At 46.3% G+C, this 20197-nt stretch overlaps 1 protein-coding gene across 1 annotated transcript in view; it reads right to left on the bottom strand.

The window, feature by feature from the left end:
* Positions 1-2673: 2673 nt before the first annotated feature.
* The window catches only part of LOC104985123 (astrotactin-2), a 553919-nt gene continuing 536395 nt past the window's right edge, over positions 2674-20197 (bottom strand). The window contains exon 15 of the mRNA XM_010835130.1: positions 2674-3501. Coding sequence (XP_010833432.1) covers positions 3264-3501 — 238 coding nt within the window. The 3' untranslated portion in view covers positions 2674-3263. The remainder of the gene's footprint in view (positions 3502-20197) is intronic.

Genomic DNA, 20197 nt, shown 5'->3' with positions numbered 1-20197 from the left:
CAGCCGCCATTGGCAGACTGGGCAGCTACCCAAAAGCCACAGCCATCTGTGAGAGCCTCAGAGAGAAGCACAGGCTTCTTGGGGCTGTTGCTATTGGGTTGTGTGTGTGTGCAGTCACTGCTCAGCTGTGTCTGACTCTTCATGACTCCATGGACTGTAGCCTTCCAGGCTCTTCTGTCCATGAGATTTCCTAAGCAAGAATACTGGAGCAGCTTGACATTTTCTCCTCCAGGGGATCTTCCCAACCTGGGGATTGAACCTGCATCTCCTATACTGGCAGGCAGATTCTTTACCACTGAGCCACCTGGGAAGGGAGAAAGACCCTACCATATATTGTGCTGGGTGCATTACAACTGCTATCATACCCAAACCTCATAACAGCCCCATGAGAACAGACTGACATGTACCCCATTTGGCTGATGGGGACACTGACATCAAATCACTCATCCAAGGGCAATAGCTGGTGAATGGTGGCAGATTCAGATTCAAACAATTGGGCTCGGATCACAGCCCCAGAACACTGGGGAGCTTAACTTTATGCAACTGTTGAGCTAACCCTTTCCTCAGATTGTGTCAGGACAATGGAAACTACAGCAATAGGGGAAGGCCTGGGACCTAGGGTTCAGGAAAGCATTACTGAAGGTGATACAGGAAAGTATCGTTATACACGATAGCAATTTTGAATAGAGCCTGGAAATGCTACAGAGTGAATGTTTGTGTTCTAATCTCCACTATGCTGGTGATTAAAGGTGGGACCTTTAAGAGATGATTAGGTCATGAGGGTGGTGCCCTCACAAATGGGATGTGTGCTCTTTTGAGAGACCCCAGAGACATCCCTCTCCCCTTCTGCTGCATGAGGACACCTCAAGAAGACGGCTGCCTACGAACTCACCAGCTCTCACCAGACACCAAATCTGCTGATGCCTTGACCTTGGATTTTCCAGCTTTCAGAACTATGAAAAACAAGTTTGTATTCTTTATAAGTCACCTAGTCTATGGTGCTCTGTTATACCATAACTAAGACAGGTAAGTACTCAGTGAATCATAACTATTCCTTTTCTTTTCATCCTCCTTTTAAGATGTTTGTTCTTCTCTGAATATACTATCCTTGGAAGGAAAAGAGTCATCTCCTTAGTGGGAATGTATCCATCTAAATTCCACCTATGTGCCCTAAGTCACTTCAGTCACGTCTGACTCTTTGTGACCCCATGGACTGTAGCCCGCCAGGCTCCTCCATCCATGGGGTTCTCCAAGCAAGAATACCGGAGTGGGTTGCCATGCCGTCCTCCAAGGGACCTTCCTAACCTAGGAATGGAACCTGTACCTCTTATGTCTCCTGCTTTGACTGGAAAGTTCTCTACCAGTAGCACCACCTGGAAAGCCCTAAATCCCATCTATATACTTGCAGAAATGTAAATCCAATAACAGTAAAACTTCTTAAAAGAGCACCTTTGAGCTTAGATTGTTGGAGGTTGAGCAGATCTTTAGGCACCAGGGTCGTCTGGAAGAATCTCCTTCTGCTCTGTTTCCCCGTGTGGATTATTGGGATCATAGAGGGAAAAACAACTCAGCAGGTAGGTTTTTTGGGGGTTGGGAGAGATTATGGATGTCATCAGCACTCATCAAAATTAAGAAGGAAGCTAATTTTCAACTGCTTTTACTTTACTGATCTTCAGTATTTTCCCCTCTGAATTTCTAGTGTATTCCTCACTCTTTAACAGGTATCATGTCTGCATTATGAAATAACTGACCTGCATCCCATTTCTTCCAGCAAGCCAGCATCTCTGAGCTACTGCCAGGAGCTTAAGGACTTATAAAGCCTCTTTGTACTCATTACCCTCCCTGGGATGTAACACAACGGAAGTAGACAATTGCCACTTAAAAGGAGACTTAATGGTGGAGGGTTTCCCCCATTACCTCAAGATCCAATCTGCTATCACTTCTGGAGAATGACAGTAGTCACTCTCTGCAACGCCTTTTCCAGTCCGACCTCCATGCTGGCGCTGGAATGGTTTTTCTTCAAGAGCGTGCTGACTCCTCCGCTAATGTTGTGCAATGGTTCTCAGTTACTTGAAACATAGTCAGACTTTCTCTCCATGGCTTCCAATGCTCTGTCCAGCTCCCAGCCTTACCTCTCGCTTCTTCCTGTTTTGATCTCTATTCCCAACGAGAGTGCTTTCAGCCTTTGAGTGGCTTTGCTGTTGTCCAGTCGCTCAGTTGTGTCCTGCTCTTTGGACCTCAGCACGCCAGGCTTCCCTGTCCTTCACCATCTCCCAGAGTTTGCTAAAACTCATGTCCATTGACTGACTTACCTTTCCTCTTATCTCTAGGCTTTTGTTCATGGTGTCCCACCTGCCTGGAGCTAATCCCCACCCCTTCCCCATCTTTCGGGTATTGGCATCACTTTTTCAAGAAAGCATTTTGGAACCCCTTTCGTTTGTCTCATGACCTAGCAAGTAGTTCAAAGAGCCTCCATCCCTCCCTTACCACAGCCCAAAGTAACCGGCTGCTTCTCTATAATTTCTGATGCACTGTATGCTCCCTGATTACAGGGAGAATTTGTTCTTTAGCTGATTGCCCAGTGCCTGGTATATAGTAGAGAATCAATAAATACCTGTTGAGTGAATAAACAGAGGTCCCCCGTCAGTAAGAAACACGACCCAAGCAGAGAGAGAGAGAGACAATAGGAATTTTTAATGCATGGGAAGTCCTGCAGGGACTCTGGGCAGACCCACGGGGAGCAGGAAGAGGCAGGGGTCCTGCCAACCCAAACATGTCTGGAAAATGAACGTCCTAAAGACCCAAGCTTCCTCACTGCCAATGATCCTCGGGGCCTCCTTCCTGATGTGAAGGGGGTCCAACTAGCTCTCCACAGGGCTCCTCCTGGGGTCCACGGCAGGAAGGAAGCCAGGGGGTGGATGGCAGGAGGAAGGAAGTAGAGGAAAGGCCGCTGGGTCTCCAACTGAAAGCTCCTGCCTCGGGACTGACCGCCATCCGTAAGAAAAAGTTTAAAAAGGAGAGACTTTGATAGAGTCAAATAATACCTTAGAAAAAATAAAAGCTGGGGACAAATGAAGAAATCCAGTGGTGACAAAGTTCTCCGTTGGCTATCCACAAGAGAGTCTGCTTTGGCCTTGCTGGCAAGCCTCCTCCGCCAAGCCCATCCTCAGGGTCCTCCACCCCCTGCCAGGCCCCAGATCCACGGGAGCACCGCTCGCCCTCCCCCGGAGAGTCCCTGTGCTCACGGAGGGCGGCGCCCGCCCTCACCGGCCCTTGGACTCCCCGTACGTGTTCCGGGCCATGGACACCATCTTCTCCTCGCACGTGACTTTGGTGTCCTTGAGGATGCTGTACCACACCATACCCGCAGGCCGGACCTCCTCGCTGCGGCAGAAGAGGTAGGGCACGGTGTCCACACGGCTCTGGATGTAGGCGCTTCGCAGGAGGCTGGAACAGTGGCTGCTCACCCTCTCCAGCCGCCGGAGGATCAGGTGGGCCTTCCTGGAAGACAGGAGGGGACGGTGATGAAGCTGGAGGAGCCCAGGTCAAAGGATTAGGACTTCGAGGTGGTCAGTAAAGGTCAATGGATGGATGAGGGCTTCTTGTCCCAACAGTTTTCTAACTGTAAGTGTGATATTGTGAACACTTGTTCAAAAATCACTTTGGAATTTGTCCTCAATTGTGCCATGTGCAAAAAGTGAAAGAGAGGACAATTTCATGGATACCAAGAGAGGAGGGGGGGGTAGGATGGATTGAGAGATAGGGATTGACATATATATATTATGGGCTTCCCTGGTGGCTCAGCTGGTAAAGAATCTGCCTGCAATGCGGGAGACCTGGGTTCAATCCCAAGGGGTTGGGAAGATCCCTTGGAGAAAGGAATAGCTACCCACTCCAGTATTCTGGCCTGGAGAATTCCATGGACTGTATAGTCCATGGGGTCACAAAGAGTTGGACACAACTCAGTGACTTTCACTTCCACTTTTGTGAATAGAATAGATAACTTATGAGAACCTACTGTATAGCACAGGGAATACTACTCAATGCTCTGCGGTGAACTAAATGGGGAGGAAATCCAAGAAATAGGGGATATATGCTTATATGTGTGGTTGATATGCTCATATCATTTTGCTGTATAGCAGAAACTAATGCAACATTGTAAAGCAACTATAATAAAAAATAATAATAATAAAATAGAGAGAGGTGTAAGTTTTGACCTAACATATTCACTTCTACAATATAAAACATAATTTGTAGTTTTATTAAATTTGAAATGAGAAAAAAAAACTTATAAGCCTTAGAACTCTGGCCAAGTAATAATTATTATAATGATGATAAATGACAAAAAGAATAATAACTAAAATAAATTAACACCACATGCTAGATGCTGGGTAAGCAATGTATATACACTTTAAAATCTGTATTTAACCTTTACGACAACCCTGAAAATACTTTCCCCTTAGATTTAATGAGTATAGAACCCAAGTTCCAGAGAGATGACACCACTTAACCGAGCTCAAACATAAAGGTAACCACTGAAGTGGTCACCCACTAGGTCTGAACAGTCACCATGTCCCTCTCTGTCTGCTGTCTTACTGCTCTTCCCTCATACTCTTTCCTCACAGTCAGAAAAAAAAAAAAAAAGCTTACCTTCTGGGCTTTTACTTCATGAAAGCCTTTATATCTGTATCCCCAAATCAGACATCTCTCATTCTCCTTGTCTCTAAACAGTGATGGTAGCCTTACCTTCAGAAACTGGTTGTGAGATTAACTAAGAGAGATGCCCAAAGGCTGGCCTCGAGTACCCTTTGCTCTCAGCAAAGGGTAGCTTTTATTCCAGAGAACTGTTGTGATGATGTCTCAGGATCAAGGTCACACCGCACACTAGTCCTAGCAAGAATCGCCTTAGACTATGGTGATCATCATTAGGAATTTATCTAGAGCTCTTTATGTATCACCAAAGAGAGGCTCCTCAAGGAGATCTGATGGCTGCAGAGAAAATGAAGGCAAGTGTCTCTGAGATCACCCAGCCCAAGGTTTCTCAGCAGGGCACTGTCGACATGTGGGCTGGGTCATCCTTTGCTGGAGGGGCAGTCATGCAGTATCCCTACACCTCCGCCTGCAAGATACCTGCTCCCACAGTCCAAGGCATAACAAGAAAACAGTGTCCAGACATTACCAAATATCCTCTGCCAAGCAAAATCACTCCATTTGAGGGCTTCCCTGGTGCTCTAGTGGTTAGGAATCCACCTTGCCATGTGGGGGGACACAGTTTTGGTCCCTGGTCCTGGAAGATCCCACATGCCACGGGGCAACTAAGCCTGCCCACCGCAATGCTGATGCCAGCGTGCCCTACTGCCTGAGCTCCACAATGAGAGAAGCCATGGCAGCAAGAAGCCCCAGCCCCGCAGCTAGAGAGTAGCTCCCACTCACCACCACTAGAGAAAGCCCGTGTGCAATGATGACCTAGCACAGCAAAAATAAGTCAAAATTAAAAAAAAAAAATCACCCCATTTGAGAACCAACAACATGGTCTCATGAAAGTTGTGGAAACGGAGGCTTCGAGAGGGTCACACCAGAAGTCAGCTTTGCCATCCGGGTGTCTGTCTCCACATGGGATCCACTTTCTGCTACATCTCCGCATCCTCAAGATGCCTGGAGATCCTGAGGGGCCACAGGCAAGGCCCTCTCCTGCTGTCCTCTGCATGCCCCTTGGAGACCCCCAGGAGGGAGGCATTTTACGACAGCAGACCCCACAAATGCGAGACTGTGTCAGGCACCTGTGTGGCGGCTGGAAAAGGGCCGGGCTTATGTGTGTAGGTCTTGTGGGCATGATTTATGAGGTGCCTTTCAAAAAGTCCTCTTTGTATAGCTCACCACTTGGGTGGAATATTTCCTGAGGTGCCAAGAATTCATAGCTTCATAGTCACACTCGCCCCACAGGGCTCTCTCGCCTCTGGCAGGCGCCTCCCCGGGGTGGGGAGGGGAACCAGAGGGGCTTACTCCCAGCCCTCCTCATTTCAGCTCTTGCTCTGCTCCTTAGCAGCTCTGTGTCCTGGGGAACTTGAACATCTCCAAACCTGCTTCTTCCTTTGACGAGCGGGTTGGGGATGAAGTTAAAGGAGACAGAGTCATTGCTTGTACCTTTGCTGAGCATTAGTTGCACAGCAGAGTTCCCAATTCAGTAGGAAAGATACACAAGTGGAAAACTGCAACGCAGGTGGCAAGAGCAACAATAAAATGAAATGTGGGAGCTGTGGGGAACAGAGGACAGTATCGTGTGGGATTGGGAAATCCAGAAAGACTTCCTGGAAAGGGGGGAACTTGTGCTGAGTCTCCATGATGAGTAGGGTTTGGACAAAGAAGAGGGAAAAGGCATAACAGGAAGCCTAGGGAAAGTCACAGACAGAAGGGGTTTAGAGGTGGCAGATGGTGTGCAAGTGGGCTCACAGTGGGAAACTGGAGAAGTGGCAGGAGCCAGGCCACTGGAGCTTAGAAGCTGGGGCGTGGGTTGTATAGAGTAACGGTGACTGCTGAGGTTCGAATCTTGCCCCAGACACTTACTAGCTCTGTGATATTGAGGACATTGTTTCACAAACTGTGCCTCAGTTTTCTTACACACAAATGGGAATAATGACTAGGTCTACTACAACGTAGGTAGTAGTGAAAGTTACTCAGTCCGACTCTTGCAAACCCATGGACTGTATGTAGCCTGCCAGGCTCCTCTGTCCATGGGATTCTTCAGGCAAGAATATACTGGAGTGGGTTGCCACTTCCTCCTCCAGGGGATCTTCCCAACCCAATCTAACCCAAGTCTCCTGCATTGCAGGCAGGTTCTTTACCAACTGAGCTATGAGAGAAGTCTACCACAAAGGTTGTTTTAAAAATGAAAGAAGAAATCAATGAATTTATAATCAGCCCTCCATAGGGGTAAGTGGGGACTTACTGAAGACTTCCAAGCAACAGTTTTCAGAGAGAAACTGCTTAAAAACATTTCTGGCTGCGTTGAGGAGGATCGAACTGGGGGAGGGTAAGACCAGCAGAAAGGAACCAGGAAGAGACACATCCAAGTGTTGCTCATTTCTTGCCATTGTACTTAGGGATGCAGGCCTGCTTCTTTGCCTACTTTTAAAAAGCTACTTCTTCTGTTTCCTTGTTCATAAAATGGGGATCACATTTGTCCACATTATAGAGTTGAAGCAATAATTAAATAAGTTAATATGTGCAAAACTCTTAGTAGAAAGCATCATTAGCGCCGCCACCGCCGCCACCACCATGATTTGTATACTGATTTAAGCTTTGAGCACTTCTATAAGCCATTGCCAGGAGACAGATAGAAATTGTAACAGCTTCTAATGCAGAAGCAGAGTTCCAGGTTTGAGGATATGCTCGGAGCTATGGGAATATATCGGAGAAGGCGATGGCACCCTACTCTAGTACTCTTGCCTGGAAAATCCCATGGATGGAGGAGCCTGGTAGGCTGCAGTCCATGGGGTCGAGAAGAGTCGGACACGACTAAGCGACTTCACTTTCACTTTTCACTTTCATGTATTGGAGAAGGAAATGGCAACCCACTCCAGTGTTCTTGCCTGGAGAATCCCAGGGACAGGGGAGTCTGGTGGGCTGCCGTCTATGGGGTCGCACAGAGTCGGACACGACTGAAGCGACTTAGCAGCAGCAGCATGGGAATATATACAGTGGACATTCAATTATTAATTTGGGGACTCAGTCAAATCTTCCCAGGGGGCATAACATCTGAGCTAGTTGTTCAAAGGTGACACAGGTAGATGGGAAGGCAGAGGAAGTTGCTCACTGGTTTAAAGAGAGCATAAACCATCAGTTTTTTTGAAATGGTTAGTGCAAAGAATGGGTGGGAGACGAGTCAGTTTGGTAGAGATCAGACCATCCAGACTCTTTTGAGCCATGGTAAAGTATTCTATTTTGAGGGCAATGGAGAGTCATTGTCTGATCTGCATGTGTGCACGCATGCTCAGTCATGTCCGACTCTTTGAGACCTCAGTGATTGCAGTCCACCAGGCTCCTCTGTCCATGAGATTCTCCAGGCAAGAATACTGGAGTGGGTTACCATTGCCTCCTCCAGGGGACCTTACTGATCCAGGGATTGAACCCACGTCTCCTGTGTCTCCTGCATTGGCAGGTCGATTCTTTACCACTGAGCCACCCGTGAAGCCCCTATTGTCTGATCTAGACAGCCACATAAGTCACAAATACAAAATGAGATTGGGGAGACAAGTCCTCTAAGATGTCCAAATGCTTTGTCTCCAAGGGCCCAGCCACTTCCATAGAGATAATCTTGGAACTCAACTGGACAAGCCTTTGTATAGATGGAAACTAAAGACTGAAATGAGAGAACAATTTCCCTAAAGGACCACCTTAAGTGAGTAACAAAAGCAAAACTAGAATCGGGGCTCTGAGTGTCTAGAGCTGAGATGAGATTTGGTTTTGAAGTGTCAGATTCAAATCCTAGTTCTATCACTTAGCTACATGGATCATGAGCAAGCTCTTCAACGCTACTAACTCCCAGTTACTGCATCAGTAAAATGAGAACAATAGTGTTTCTGGAGGATGAGAGGACCTGGGTGATTTGCTTAGTTCTCAGTAATGTTAGCCAAGATATTCTGCAGTGGAAAGGACATAGGCTCCAGAGTATGTTAGGGCAAGCCATTTCTTCTCTATGAGCCTCAGTTTCCTCATTTGTAAACTGGGGATAGAGATGCTTATTTTGTAGGACTGCCATAAGCGTCCAACAAGGAATTTTCACATAACAGGAACTAAACCAATGTTAGTTTGCTTAACTGTCTCCTGCTCTTTCTCCACTATACACGATGCTTCATTGAGATGTGCAGTGAGACAAAGGCAAGAGAATTCAGAAGGTGAAGCCATGAAGAGAAGGGTTGGAGGTGTTCAGAGGCTGGAGCGGGGTGCCGGGTGAGAGACCGAAGGTGAGATTGCTGGGTAATACATTGCAGGCAATGGAGATGCATAAATCAAAGGCTAGGCATGCCCCCACGCTTTGCCTGGAGGGGGAAAGCACAGGTCAGAGTGACCACTTTTCTCAAATACTGGAAATGAAATCCTCCTCCTTGGATACAGGATGCGGGCCCAGCAGGATGGGAAGCCAGAGGGGAAGGAGGGACAGCGCACATTAATCTATCACTGTACCAGCAGCGAGACTGAGACAGGGATGGCTTGTGAAGGAATCAGCGGCTGGGCTTGGACGCCGCTTCTCCGGGAACTGCAGGACCTTAAGTGACTACTCTTCCCAGCACCATTACCCACTTCGCTGTTGACACAGTTATTGGACAGAATCTAATTCTAAGGGAGCCATGGGATGGGGCAAAAGAGGAGAGACAGCAAGGGAACATTTCCGTTGGCCTCTCTCCCTAATCTCTGTCTCCTTGAGCTAAGCTTAAGTCTCTGTGTTAGCTGACCTCAAGCTTGATGAGAGTCAGTGGCACGGCACGGCTGCAAACAAACTGGAACACCACCTCTGGAAGCAGAGAGGGCAGATGCAGGGAAATAAGGTCTTCCATTTGAGCTGGCCTGTCAGGCCACAGCTGGAGAAGCCCACTCGCTTCTGTAAGAGTGACACATGCAAACTGCAGATCATGATGCGGAAGGTTGTCTCGAAAGCAAGTCTCCTGCAGAAGTGCCGCAAGTAGGAATCAGGTGTGTCCCTGAAGGGCGGCGGGCATTTAGGAAAATAGTTATGATGTTCTAGTAAATGAAAATAAGACGGGAGAACCCTGAGGATCAGGGATGACAATGGCGACAGGCGACCGAGGGCCCGCCAGGTGCCAGAAACCGAGGTAACATGATCTTCAGTGACACAGGAGGATCACATGGGCCTAAGGAAGTCACTGGGCAACTGGGCCAAGTGTTTATACATATTTGTTTACAATAAAAAAGTAAGAAATCTAGTTGGTCTTTATTTAACAGAGGGATAAATTAATGTGCGATAAATTCATATAATGAAGGAACCTTTAAAAAGCCAACATATGTGCATATGCATCTGTAGGAAAAGACTTGTGCTATTAAGTGTAAATAGGCAGAAAACAGAGCAAAACGAATGTATTTGATCAACATAGCAGAGTGGACAGAAGTGGAACTATGCGGTCTACAGATGTCAACATATCCTTAAGTCTGAACCAGTTTCCTTACTCATGAGCAGATCCGTGTCACATCCATATCGATCTCTGGAGAAATATGTGCACATTGTTACCAACTTTATCTCTGGGTAGAGACTAGGAGTCCAGGGAACAACATTTTAGTTTGCAATTTTATATATATATACACCTGTCTCATTTACACATTACAGAATGAACAAGAATTACTTTTAGGACAAAGTACAATAAAAGGCATTTCCATTTTGAAAACATGCATACATACACACATTTTTAAGCTGGTATGATGAATGTGTGCAATGAAGCCACGGTTTTATGGCTTCCCAGTGGTTCACTGGAGTTACTTTCAGAATATCCACATCCAGTTTAGCCTCAGACCACCCCCATTAAACAGAAAATCAGAAGCTCGGGTACTGCCGTGTAAATATATTTCCTCAACACCAGGTTTGAAATACGATTTGTAAGGTGACTAGCAAAAATATTTACATTTGGCTTTGTGTCCTTCTTGTTCTCTCATAAGAAACCATGAGGTCTTCCAAGAACTCATTTCTAAACTGATGGTAAGAATGACTAAATCTCAACAAACCCCAAAGTATTTCAGTTTGGAACAGATGGAAATTTCAACAACCTCAGATATGCAGATGATACCACCCTAATGGCAGAAAGAGAAGAGGAAGTAAAGAGCCTCTTGATGAAGGTGAAAGAAGAGAGTGAAAAAGCTGGCTTAAAATCCAGCACTCATAAAACTAAGATCATGGCCTCTGGTCCCATTACTTAATGGGAAATAGATGGGGAAAAAATGGAAACAGTGGCATATTTTCTTTTTTTGGGCTCCAAAATCACTGCACACAGTGACTGTAGCCATGAAATTCAGACACTTGCTCTTTGGAAGAAAAGCTATGACAAAGCATATTAAAAAGCAGAGACATCACTTTGCCAGCAAAGGTCCATATAGTCAAAGCTATGGTTTTTCCATATGGATGTGAGAGTTGGACCATAAAGAAGACTGATCGCTGAAGAATTGTTGCCTTCGAACTGTGGTGCTGGAGAAGACGCTTGTGAGTCCCTTGCACAGAAAGGAGACCAAACCAGTCAATCTTAAAGAAAATCAACCCTGAATATTCATTGAAAGGACTGATGCTGAAGCTGAAGCTCCAATACTTTGGTCACCTGATGCGAAGAGCCAACACATTAGAAAAGACCCTGATGCTGGGAAAGATTGAGGGCAGGAGGAGAAGAGGACGACAGAGGATGAGATGGTTGGACGGCATTACTGATTCAATGGACATGAGTTTGAGCAAACTCTGGGAGATGGTGAAGGTCCAGAAAGACTGGTGTGGGGCAGTCCATGGGGTCACAAGGAATCAGACACAATTTAGCAACTGAAGAAGATAATTATATACATTGCTATATTATTAGTGGGGGATGTTCTGTGGGACATTTGTTCAGACTCATAGCGTGTCTTGCCCGTCTAAGACACTGTCAATTTTAAGACATGCTATTGATTTAATAACAGCCTTTCAAGAAATGAAGAAAGAATGCAACATAATGTGCACATCGATTGTGCACAGTCGATCTTGATTTCTGAAATGTCAAAATATGCAGGAAAAAAAAATGAAAATGCGTCTGCAACGATAGGAGTATGGTTCTAGGAGCCTAAGGTTGCTCTTGTTTCCAACATCCTAGAAATTCCAAGACAGTGAATCCAAGATATCCAAGGAGAGAGCTCACATCATCTTGGACGGAAAAATGTGTACTGACATCCCAGGCTTGGGTATTTTCACAAAGAACAAAGCAGTGACAATTCATAACAGGCTCTAATCCTTTTCAGGTGGGAAATCCTTCTTGTCTGGTTATGTTTAGAAACAGCCTAGAGTGAATCAAGCCTGGAATGATTTCTGTTATCTATTAGCCATGTCCGCCATGGAAACAACAGGGGCTGATAACAGAAATACAGCATCTCTACCATAAATGAGATGAAAAGACAACCCTCAGAATGGAAGAAAATAGTAGCAAATGAAGCAAGTGACAACAGACTAATCTCCGAAATACACAAGCAGCTCGTGCAGCTCAACGTCAGAAAAACAAACCACCCACTCGAAAAACGGGTAGAAGACCTAAGCAGGCAGTTCTTTGCAGAAGACATACAGATGGCCAATTAACACATGAGAAGAGCTCAGCATCATTCATGATTAGAAAAATGCAAATCAAACCTACAATCAGAATGGCCATCCTCAAAAAATCTACAAACAATAAACGTGGAAGAAGATGTGGAGAAAAGGGAAACCTTTGGCATAGTTGGTGGGAATGTAAACTGATATAGCCACTCTGGAGAGCAGTATGGAGATTTCTTTAAAAACTGGGAATAAAACTACCATATGACCCGGCAATCCCACTACTGGGCATATACCCTGAGGAAACCATAATTCAAAAAGACACCTGTGTACTCCACCGTTCATTGCAGCACTCGTTACCCCAGCCAGGCCATGGGAGGCAATTTAGATGTCCATTGACAGATGAGTGGATAAAGAAGCTGTGGTACATAGATACAATGGAATGTTACTCAGCCATAAAAAGGAATGAACTTGTGTCAATTCTAGTGAGGTGGACAAACCCAGAGCCTAGTATGCAGAGTGAAGTCCATCAGAAAGAGAAAAACAAATATCATATATTAACACATAAAGATGGAGTCTGGAAAAATGATACTGATGAAAGTATTTGCAGGGCAGGAATAGAGACACAGACACAGAGAAGAGACTTGTGGACACAGCAGAGGAAGCAGAGGGTGGGACAAATTCAGAGCAGCAGTAAAGAACATACATTCAGTTCAGTTCAGTCGCTCAGTCGTGTCCGAATCTTTGCGACCCCATGAATCACAGCACACCAGGCCTCCCGTCCATCATCAACTCCCGGAGTTCACTCAGACTCACGGCCATCGAGTCGGTGATGCCATCCAGCCATCTCATCCTCTGTTGTCCCCTTCTCCTCCTGCCCCCAATCCCTCCCAGCATCAGAGTCTTTTCCAATGAGTCAACTCTTCACATGAGGTGGCCAAAGTACTGGAGTTTCAGCTTTAGCATCATTCTTTCCAAAGCAATCCCAGGGCTGATCTCCTTCAGAATGGACTGGTTGGATCTCCTTGAAGTCCAAGGGACTCTCAAGAGTCTTCTCCAACACCACAGTTCAAAAGCATCAATTCTTCGTGCTCAGCCTTCTTCACAGTCCAACTCTCACATCCATACATGACCACAGGAAAAACCATAGCCTTGACTAGACGGACCTTTGTTGGCAAAGTAATGTCTCTGGTTTTCAATATGCTATCTAGGTTGGTCATAACTTTTCTTCCAAGGAGTAAGTGTCTTTTAGTTTCATGGCTGCAGTCACCATCGGCAGTGATTACCATATGCAAAATAACTGGTGAGAAGTTGCTGTGTAACAGGGAACTCAACCTAGGGCTCTGTGACAACCCAGAAGGGTGGGGTAGGAGGGGTTCAAGAAGGTGGGGACATATGTATACTCATGATTGAGTCACGTGGCAGAAATTTCTGTATGGCAGAAATCAATACAACGTTGTAAAGCAATTATCTGCTAGTTAAAAAAATATGTATACGTATATAACTGAGTTTAAAAAAAAAGAAAATAAAGATATTTTGAAAAATGTAGCAAATATTTTCAAATTAATTAATGTAAAAGTGATTTGTAAAATGTAAATAAAGCATTATATGATATAAAGAAAAACAGAAATATGTAGACATACATTTACTCTAGACAGATCAATTTCACTGAAACAGAATCTCTTCAAGTGCTGACTCTCTTCTCTCTCTCCATCAGACATACCTGAGAGGACTGAGAAGCTCAGGAGTGGTCAAGGGTATTTGATTGGAGCAAATTCTGACCCCTGACCACCTATAAGCAAAGTTTTTCAGGTCTCCCAATAGGAACCGTATGGCTGGGACAGCTGGGTGTCAGCAGGTCTTCTCTGAGCGTTGTTTGCAGGAACCTGTGGTTGCCATGGGAACCAAGCTCCAGAGGACATTGACCTGATGGATTTAGGCAGCAGTAAGAGTCACCCTTTTGTCACCAAATTTTATAGGGGTACCCAACCAAAGATCCAAGGAGAAGCAGAGAACATTTGGGGGCTTGGTGGTTAGAGGCCAACAAAATCCTAACAGAGTTCATCTCATGATACTAGGGTGCTCCTGGAAAAACTCTTACTGTCCTAGCCATCCTGGGTTCCTGAAGAACATGCCATGCTGGGCTAGAGGTGAAAGGACACTTTTGGTGTGTCTCTTCTCTGGTTTCTATGACCTTCAGGCTGCCTGGTTCCCTCTCTGCAGCTGGAAGGGACCTTGGAGTCCAGCCCTTTTGTGTTGTAAATGAGGCCCAGAGGGGAGAGGCAACTTGTCCAAGGTTACACAGCAAGCTGGTGATGAAGCTAGAACAGAAACCCAAGGCAGGGTCTTGCCCTTTCTCCTTCACACCTGGATGTTCTGCAGACTTGCTAACATTTGAGAGGCTGGTACATCTACCCACAAGGATCCTCTCTTTAAAACACTGACCCAGCTTTTGGAAGAAAAATGACTCATGAATAGGGCTCATAAAGAGCCATTATGATATGACTTCAGCTGCCGTCTTCGGCCTTCCCTTCTCCTCCTCACCCTGAACTCTCCACTCCCCTGAGATTTGTCCTTCCTGACTGAAGTATATTCTCTTACCCTGCCCTCTCTCACTCTTGGGGCTTCCCTGATGCCTCCATGGTAAAGAATCTGCCTGCAATGCAGGAGACGCAGGAGATGAGGGCTCGATCCCTGGGTCAGGAAGATCCCCTGGAGGAGGAGAAGGAAACCCACTCCAGTATTATTGCCTAGAGAATTCCCTGGACAGAGAAGTCTGGTGAAATACAGTCCATAGGGTCACAAAGAGTCGGATACAACTGAGTACACACACACACACGTGCACACACACACACCCCCTTGCACTGGTTGTTCCTTCTAACGAGAGCACGCCTCCCCTCCCACCTTTAGGATTCCTGCTTATTCTGGACTTGTGAGCAGACACTCACTGTCCTCTCCAGGAACTCTTCCTCGAGCTCCAGGATTAGCTGCACCAACAGCTGCACCTAGACCCTTGTCACTCAAAGCAGGGCTTTTAGACCAGTAACACTGCTGCTGCTAAGCCGCTTCAGGCGTGTCCGACTCTGTGCGACCCCACAGACGGCAGCCCACCAGGCTCCTCCGTCCCTGGGATTCTCCAGGCAAGAACACTGGAGTGGGTTGCCATTTCCTTCTCCAATGCATGAAAGTGAAAAGTGAAAGTGAAGTCGCTCAGTCGTGTCCGACTCCTAGCGACCCCACAGACGGCAGCCCACCACGCTCCTCCGTCCCTGGGATTCTCCAGGCAAGAACACTGGAGTGGGTTGCCACGTATCACCTAAGAACTTGTCAGAAATGCAGATGCTCAAGCCCATTCCAGGACACGGAGTTGATCTAAATTGTAACCAGACCTCCAAGTAATTCTCCTGCACACGAAAGTCTGACAGACATTGCTCTAAAATGCGCTGCCCACCCCCTTTATCACATGCTTCTTGTGACGTATTTCAGTCTTTTTCTCACTAGATGCAAAGCCTGTCAAAGATAGGAGCTGTCTTCTTCTGGCCCAAGGTCTGGCACATAGCAAGTGCAATAAAAGAATCAATGACTCTATAAATTAATAAGTGAGGGTCTCTTCAAGTCTCCCAATATTGGCAAGGGCAATGCATTTCTTGATAATGTTATTTCTAAGCCAGAAAAATTTAGATTTTATGGAGTTCAGTTGTTTCCAATTGTGGTCCTTGATAGCTCAGGTAGACCTCATGGATCCTTGGGATTGGAGCGGGGAAGCTGAAGAGGAGACCCAGCAAGGGGGCTCCAGGTCATGGCCTCTAACTCCTACCAGAACAGCTCTGTAGTCATCCGGCTTACACATCCACTCATCCCATTATCCGATTATTCAATAAGTCATGGTTTATCACCTGAGTGGATAGGACATTAAGTATAAACTATAAATTGACATTGTGGTGGGGATAATATCTTAGAGATAACACATAAGTAAGCCCATAAGTGGACTTCCTTGGTGGCTCAGTAGGTAAAGAATCTACCTGCCAGTGCAGGGACACAGAAGACATGGGTTCTATCCCCAGGTTGGGAAGACCCCGTGGAGAAGGAAATGGCAACCCACTTCAGTATTCTTGCCTGGGAAACCCCATGGATAGAGGAACCTGGCAGGCCATAGTCCACAGGGTCACAAGAGTCAGACATAACTAAGTGACTAAACCACCACCACCATGAAATAGATAAGCAATATAAGATACTAAACTAGTAGCTACAACACATAAAATTAAAACCTGAGGGTGTGATAGAGTAGAAATTTTAGAAGTTTCCCTGAGGAGTTGGCATTCTAGCTAAGAGGTGGGGCTCTTTGTAAGCTTTATTTAGAAAACAGGTTTTTCACTGCTTAAAAAAAAAAAAAGAAAAGAGAGAAAGTCTCTTCATCTTTATAGATGAAGAGACTCAGGCCCAGAGAGACCAAGGCTGCCTGGTGAGTTTATCAGCAGTGCCAGGATGGATCAGGATGCAGCTGTCTTGATTCCCGCTCGTGCAAGCGTGGGGCATCAGGGAAACCTCACATTCCCTCCAGAGACTAGAAAGACCTAAGAAGGAGGAAGCTGGGTGGCACAGGCGGGGTTTGGCAGACAGTGGCTGGTGACCAGCTGGCTGGAGGTGAGCAGGTTATCACTGTCCATTACTGAGTGGGTTGTTCTGCCTCTTTGAGTGACCAGAAAGGCTTTCCAGAAGATTGATGTCCTGGAGGGTCTTAAAGGATCCCAGAAGATGATAAAGACAAAGTCGAGAGTGAAGCTCTGGTTTAGCTTCCACCCAAATTCCCTGAAGCCTGTGGGAAAGCCCAATAAAGGGAGAACGCCTTCCTCCGTGCCTGGGCAAGATGCTAGCCGAGGTGACTCATGCCGCAGCTTTCATCTGAGGCTCTGTGCTCCTGTCTGTCTGTCTGCTCTCTTTTAGCCTTTATCTAACAGAGAGGGAGACAGTTACAAACCCAGGATCCAACAGAACAGATAAGGTCTGCCCCGGGGAAAGACCCCTTTTATCCCTCGACGGAGCCTTGAATTCTTCGAAGGTTACTGCACGTGTTGCAAGGGCTCGGGGTGAAAGCTCAGGGCAGAAGCAGACCCCACAGCAAACTCTGTGTGCCTCCGTGCCACTCATTTAACCCCGTGGGGGCCTCCAATTCCTTTCCATTCATAAACTGGGGAGGATACCCTATTTTGTCTGTTTTACAGGGTAATTTTAAAGCTATTTCAAGCATAACACGCTGCCCACTAAGTACTTCAGGAAGTCATGCAATTCTCTCCAGTACCACTGACATGATCCTGGCCTGGAGCACTGCACTCTGTCTCCTGGATTTAGTATCACAACAGCCTCTGGGGCCTCCCTGCCTCCCTCTGGTCAGGACTGCTCTAGTCCGGGCTGCCAGTGGCTGTCAGAGGGATCTTTTTCCCTTGAAGATCTGATAACATCTCCCCCTGTGAAAAACACTTGAAAAGCTTCCCATTACCCTAGAGAGATAATCCAAACTCTTTAACCCTGCTTAAAGGGCATTCGGAACTGGCCTCTGCTGACCTCTCCTGTCTTATCTCTTCCCACTCCTGCTGTCACACATTTTGCTCCGACTGCACAGAAATTCTTTCAGTTCCTCCACAAGCAGTGTTTACCAAAGTGTGGAAGGGGTTCCCCTGGGGCAGGAGAAAGGATTTTAGGTGGTACTCAGGAAGATCACACGTCCAGTATTAAACAACAATGAATCACAACGGGGAAAAGCATTTAGATTCCCTTTTTCAATCCCTTGCCCTCCTCCAGATTACTTTCAGAGGGAAAGGTTTAATTCGGGACTGTGTTTTAAAGTGCTTCTCTAACACTCACTAATCTTCCCTTTTAAAAGGAAACCCTCAGGCTCTGCAAGGCTTAAACTGCATTGTTTTCTGGTATTTTGTTTTTCTTCCATTGTACTGAATGCTTAAGTTTAATTTTTATTAAGGGTAGACGGGGCTCGTCTTCCCTTTACACAATGATACGGTGCTTTCTTTTCAACTATACTTGCAATAAGCGGGCCTAAGGACAAAACAGAAAATAAAGTGCAGACAGTATGGGAATACGGTAAAAATCATAAAGTGAAAGTGTTCGTCGCTCAGTCACGTCTGACTCTTTGCGACCCTTTGGACTGCAGCCCGCCAGGCTTCTCTGTCCATGGGATTCTCCAGGAAAGAATACTGGAGTGGGCTGCCATTCCTTCTCCAGAGGATCTTCCCCAACCCAGGTATCAAACCCAGGTCTCCTGCATGGCAGGCAGATTCTTTACCATCTGAGCCACTAGGGAAGCCCACAATAATCATAAAGGTGGAGGCAAATGATAATTTCAGAATTTACGAGGTTTTAAGCCCTGCTCTACATAGTATTGTACCTCTACATCTCACAGGCTACTCCTGTGGCCCCAGACCTCTGGTCTTCTTCTTCCACGTGCCTGACCCCAACTCACCCCGTAGGCCTCACAGTCTCAGTTCTTGGGAGGGCTTCACTGGGTTACCCAGGCTGGGTGCCTGGGCCTCGCGTCCCCAAAGGGCTCCTCTCTGTCCTTTCGACCCTTATTACTCCTATTCTATTTTTTTAATTGGAAGAAAATTGCTTTACAATGTTGTATTGGTTTCCGCCATACAACAACACAAATTAGTCATAATTATATATATCTCCTCTCCTTCTTGAGTCTCTTCCCCTGCTTCCCATTCCACCACTGTAGGTGGTCACAGAGCACGAGGCTGTACTCCCTGTGTTATACAGCAGCTGTCTATTTTATGCATGATAGCATATATATGTCAGTGCTCCTTCTTCAGTTTGTCTCATCCTCTCCTTCCCCGGCTGTGTACACAGGTCTTTTCTCTATGTCTGCATCTCCATTCCTTCCCTGCCAAAAGGCTCATCAGTACTATTTGTCTAGATTCCATATATATGCATGGACGCTTAGTCGCGTCCGGCTCTTTGCGACCCCATGAATCGCAGCACGCCAGGCCTCCCTGTCCATCACCAACTCCCAGAGTTCAACCAGACTCACGTCCATCGAGTCAGTGATGCCATCCAGCCACCTCATCCTGTCGTTCCCTTCTCCTCCTGCCCCCAATCCCTCCCAGCATCAGAGTCTTTTCCAATGAGTCAGCTCTTCGCATGAGGTGGGCAAAGTACTGGAGTTTCAGCTTTAGCATCATTCCTTCCAAAGAACTCCTTTAGGATGGACTTGTTGGATCTCCTTGTAGTCCAAGGGACTCTCAAGAGTCTTCTCCAACACCACAGTTCAAAAGCATCAATTCTTTGGCGCTCAGCCTTCTTCACAGTCCAACTCTCACATATATGCATTACTATACTATATTGGTTTTTCCTATTCTTTGCAACTGCTTAATTATGTGGAACAGTGAGCTACACGTAGGTAGGGACTGCTTCTGCCTTTTTAACAGTGCATAACCAACAACCAACCTAAGAAGGGGGCTGTTGATCTGTGTGGAATGAATGAGTGGATATCACTGCTGGGTGCAGGATGTGAAACACAGCCCCCACTGCAGAGCTACTTCGGGAAGCTTCAGAGGATACTGACTGTGTGTCAGTTATGGGTGACTCCTCTATAGCACCTGTCACTGTGGCTGGCATAGTCACTGCCGGTGACAAAAAAAAAAAAAAAAAAAAATCGCGCCTTAATACATGTTGAATTTGTGAATGCATTTAGTCATGGTCACTAGCGGACTTTATTCCAGAAAAAAAAAAAAAAGACAACTCGGATTTCTTATGAAAGAGAAGGAAAAGCCCTAGATTAGGGTCCATGACCCTGCCACTGCTCTTCTATGACGTTGGTTAGGACATATGTCCTCAAGGAGGCTACGTTTCCCATTTCTAAAACTGAAAGTGGAAGGTAAGGGGACTGACTGAAAGAGCGCTGAAGTCTCTCTCTTATCTAAC

Source organism: Bison bison, unplaced genomic scaffold (genome assembly GCF_000754665.1).
Source record: "Bison bison bison isolate TAMUID 2011002044 unplaced genomic scaffold, Bison_UMD1.0 scf7180017864039, whole genome shotgun sequence".
Taxonomy (NCBI): domain Eukaryota; kingdom Metazoa; phylum Chordata; class Mammalia; order Artiodactyla; family Bovidae; genus Bison; species Bison bison.
The sequence above is the reverse complement of the archived record's forward strand: the minus strand, read 5'-3'. Positions and strand labels throughout refer to the sequence as shown.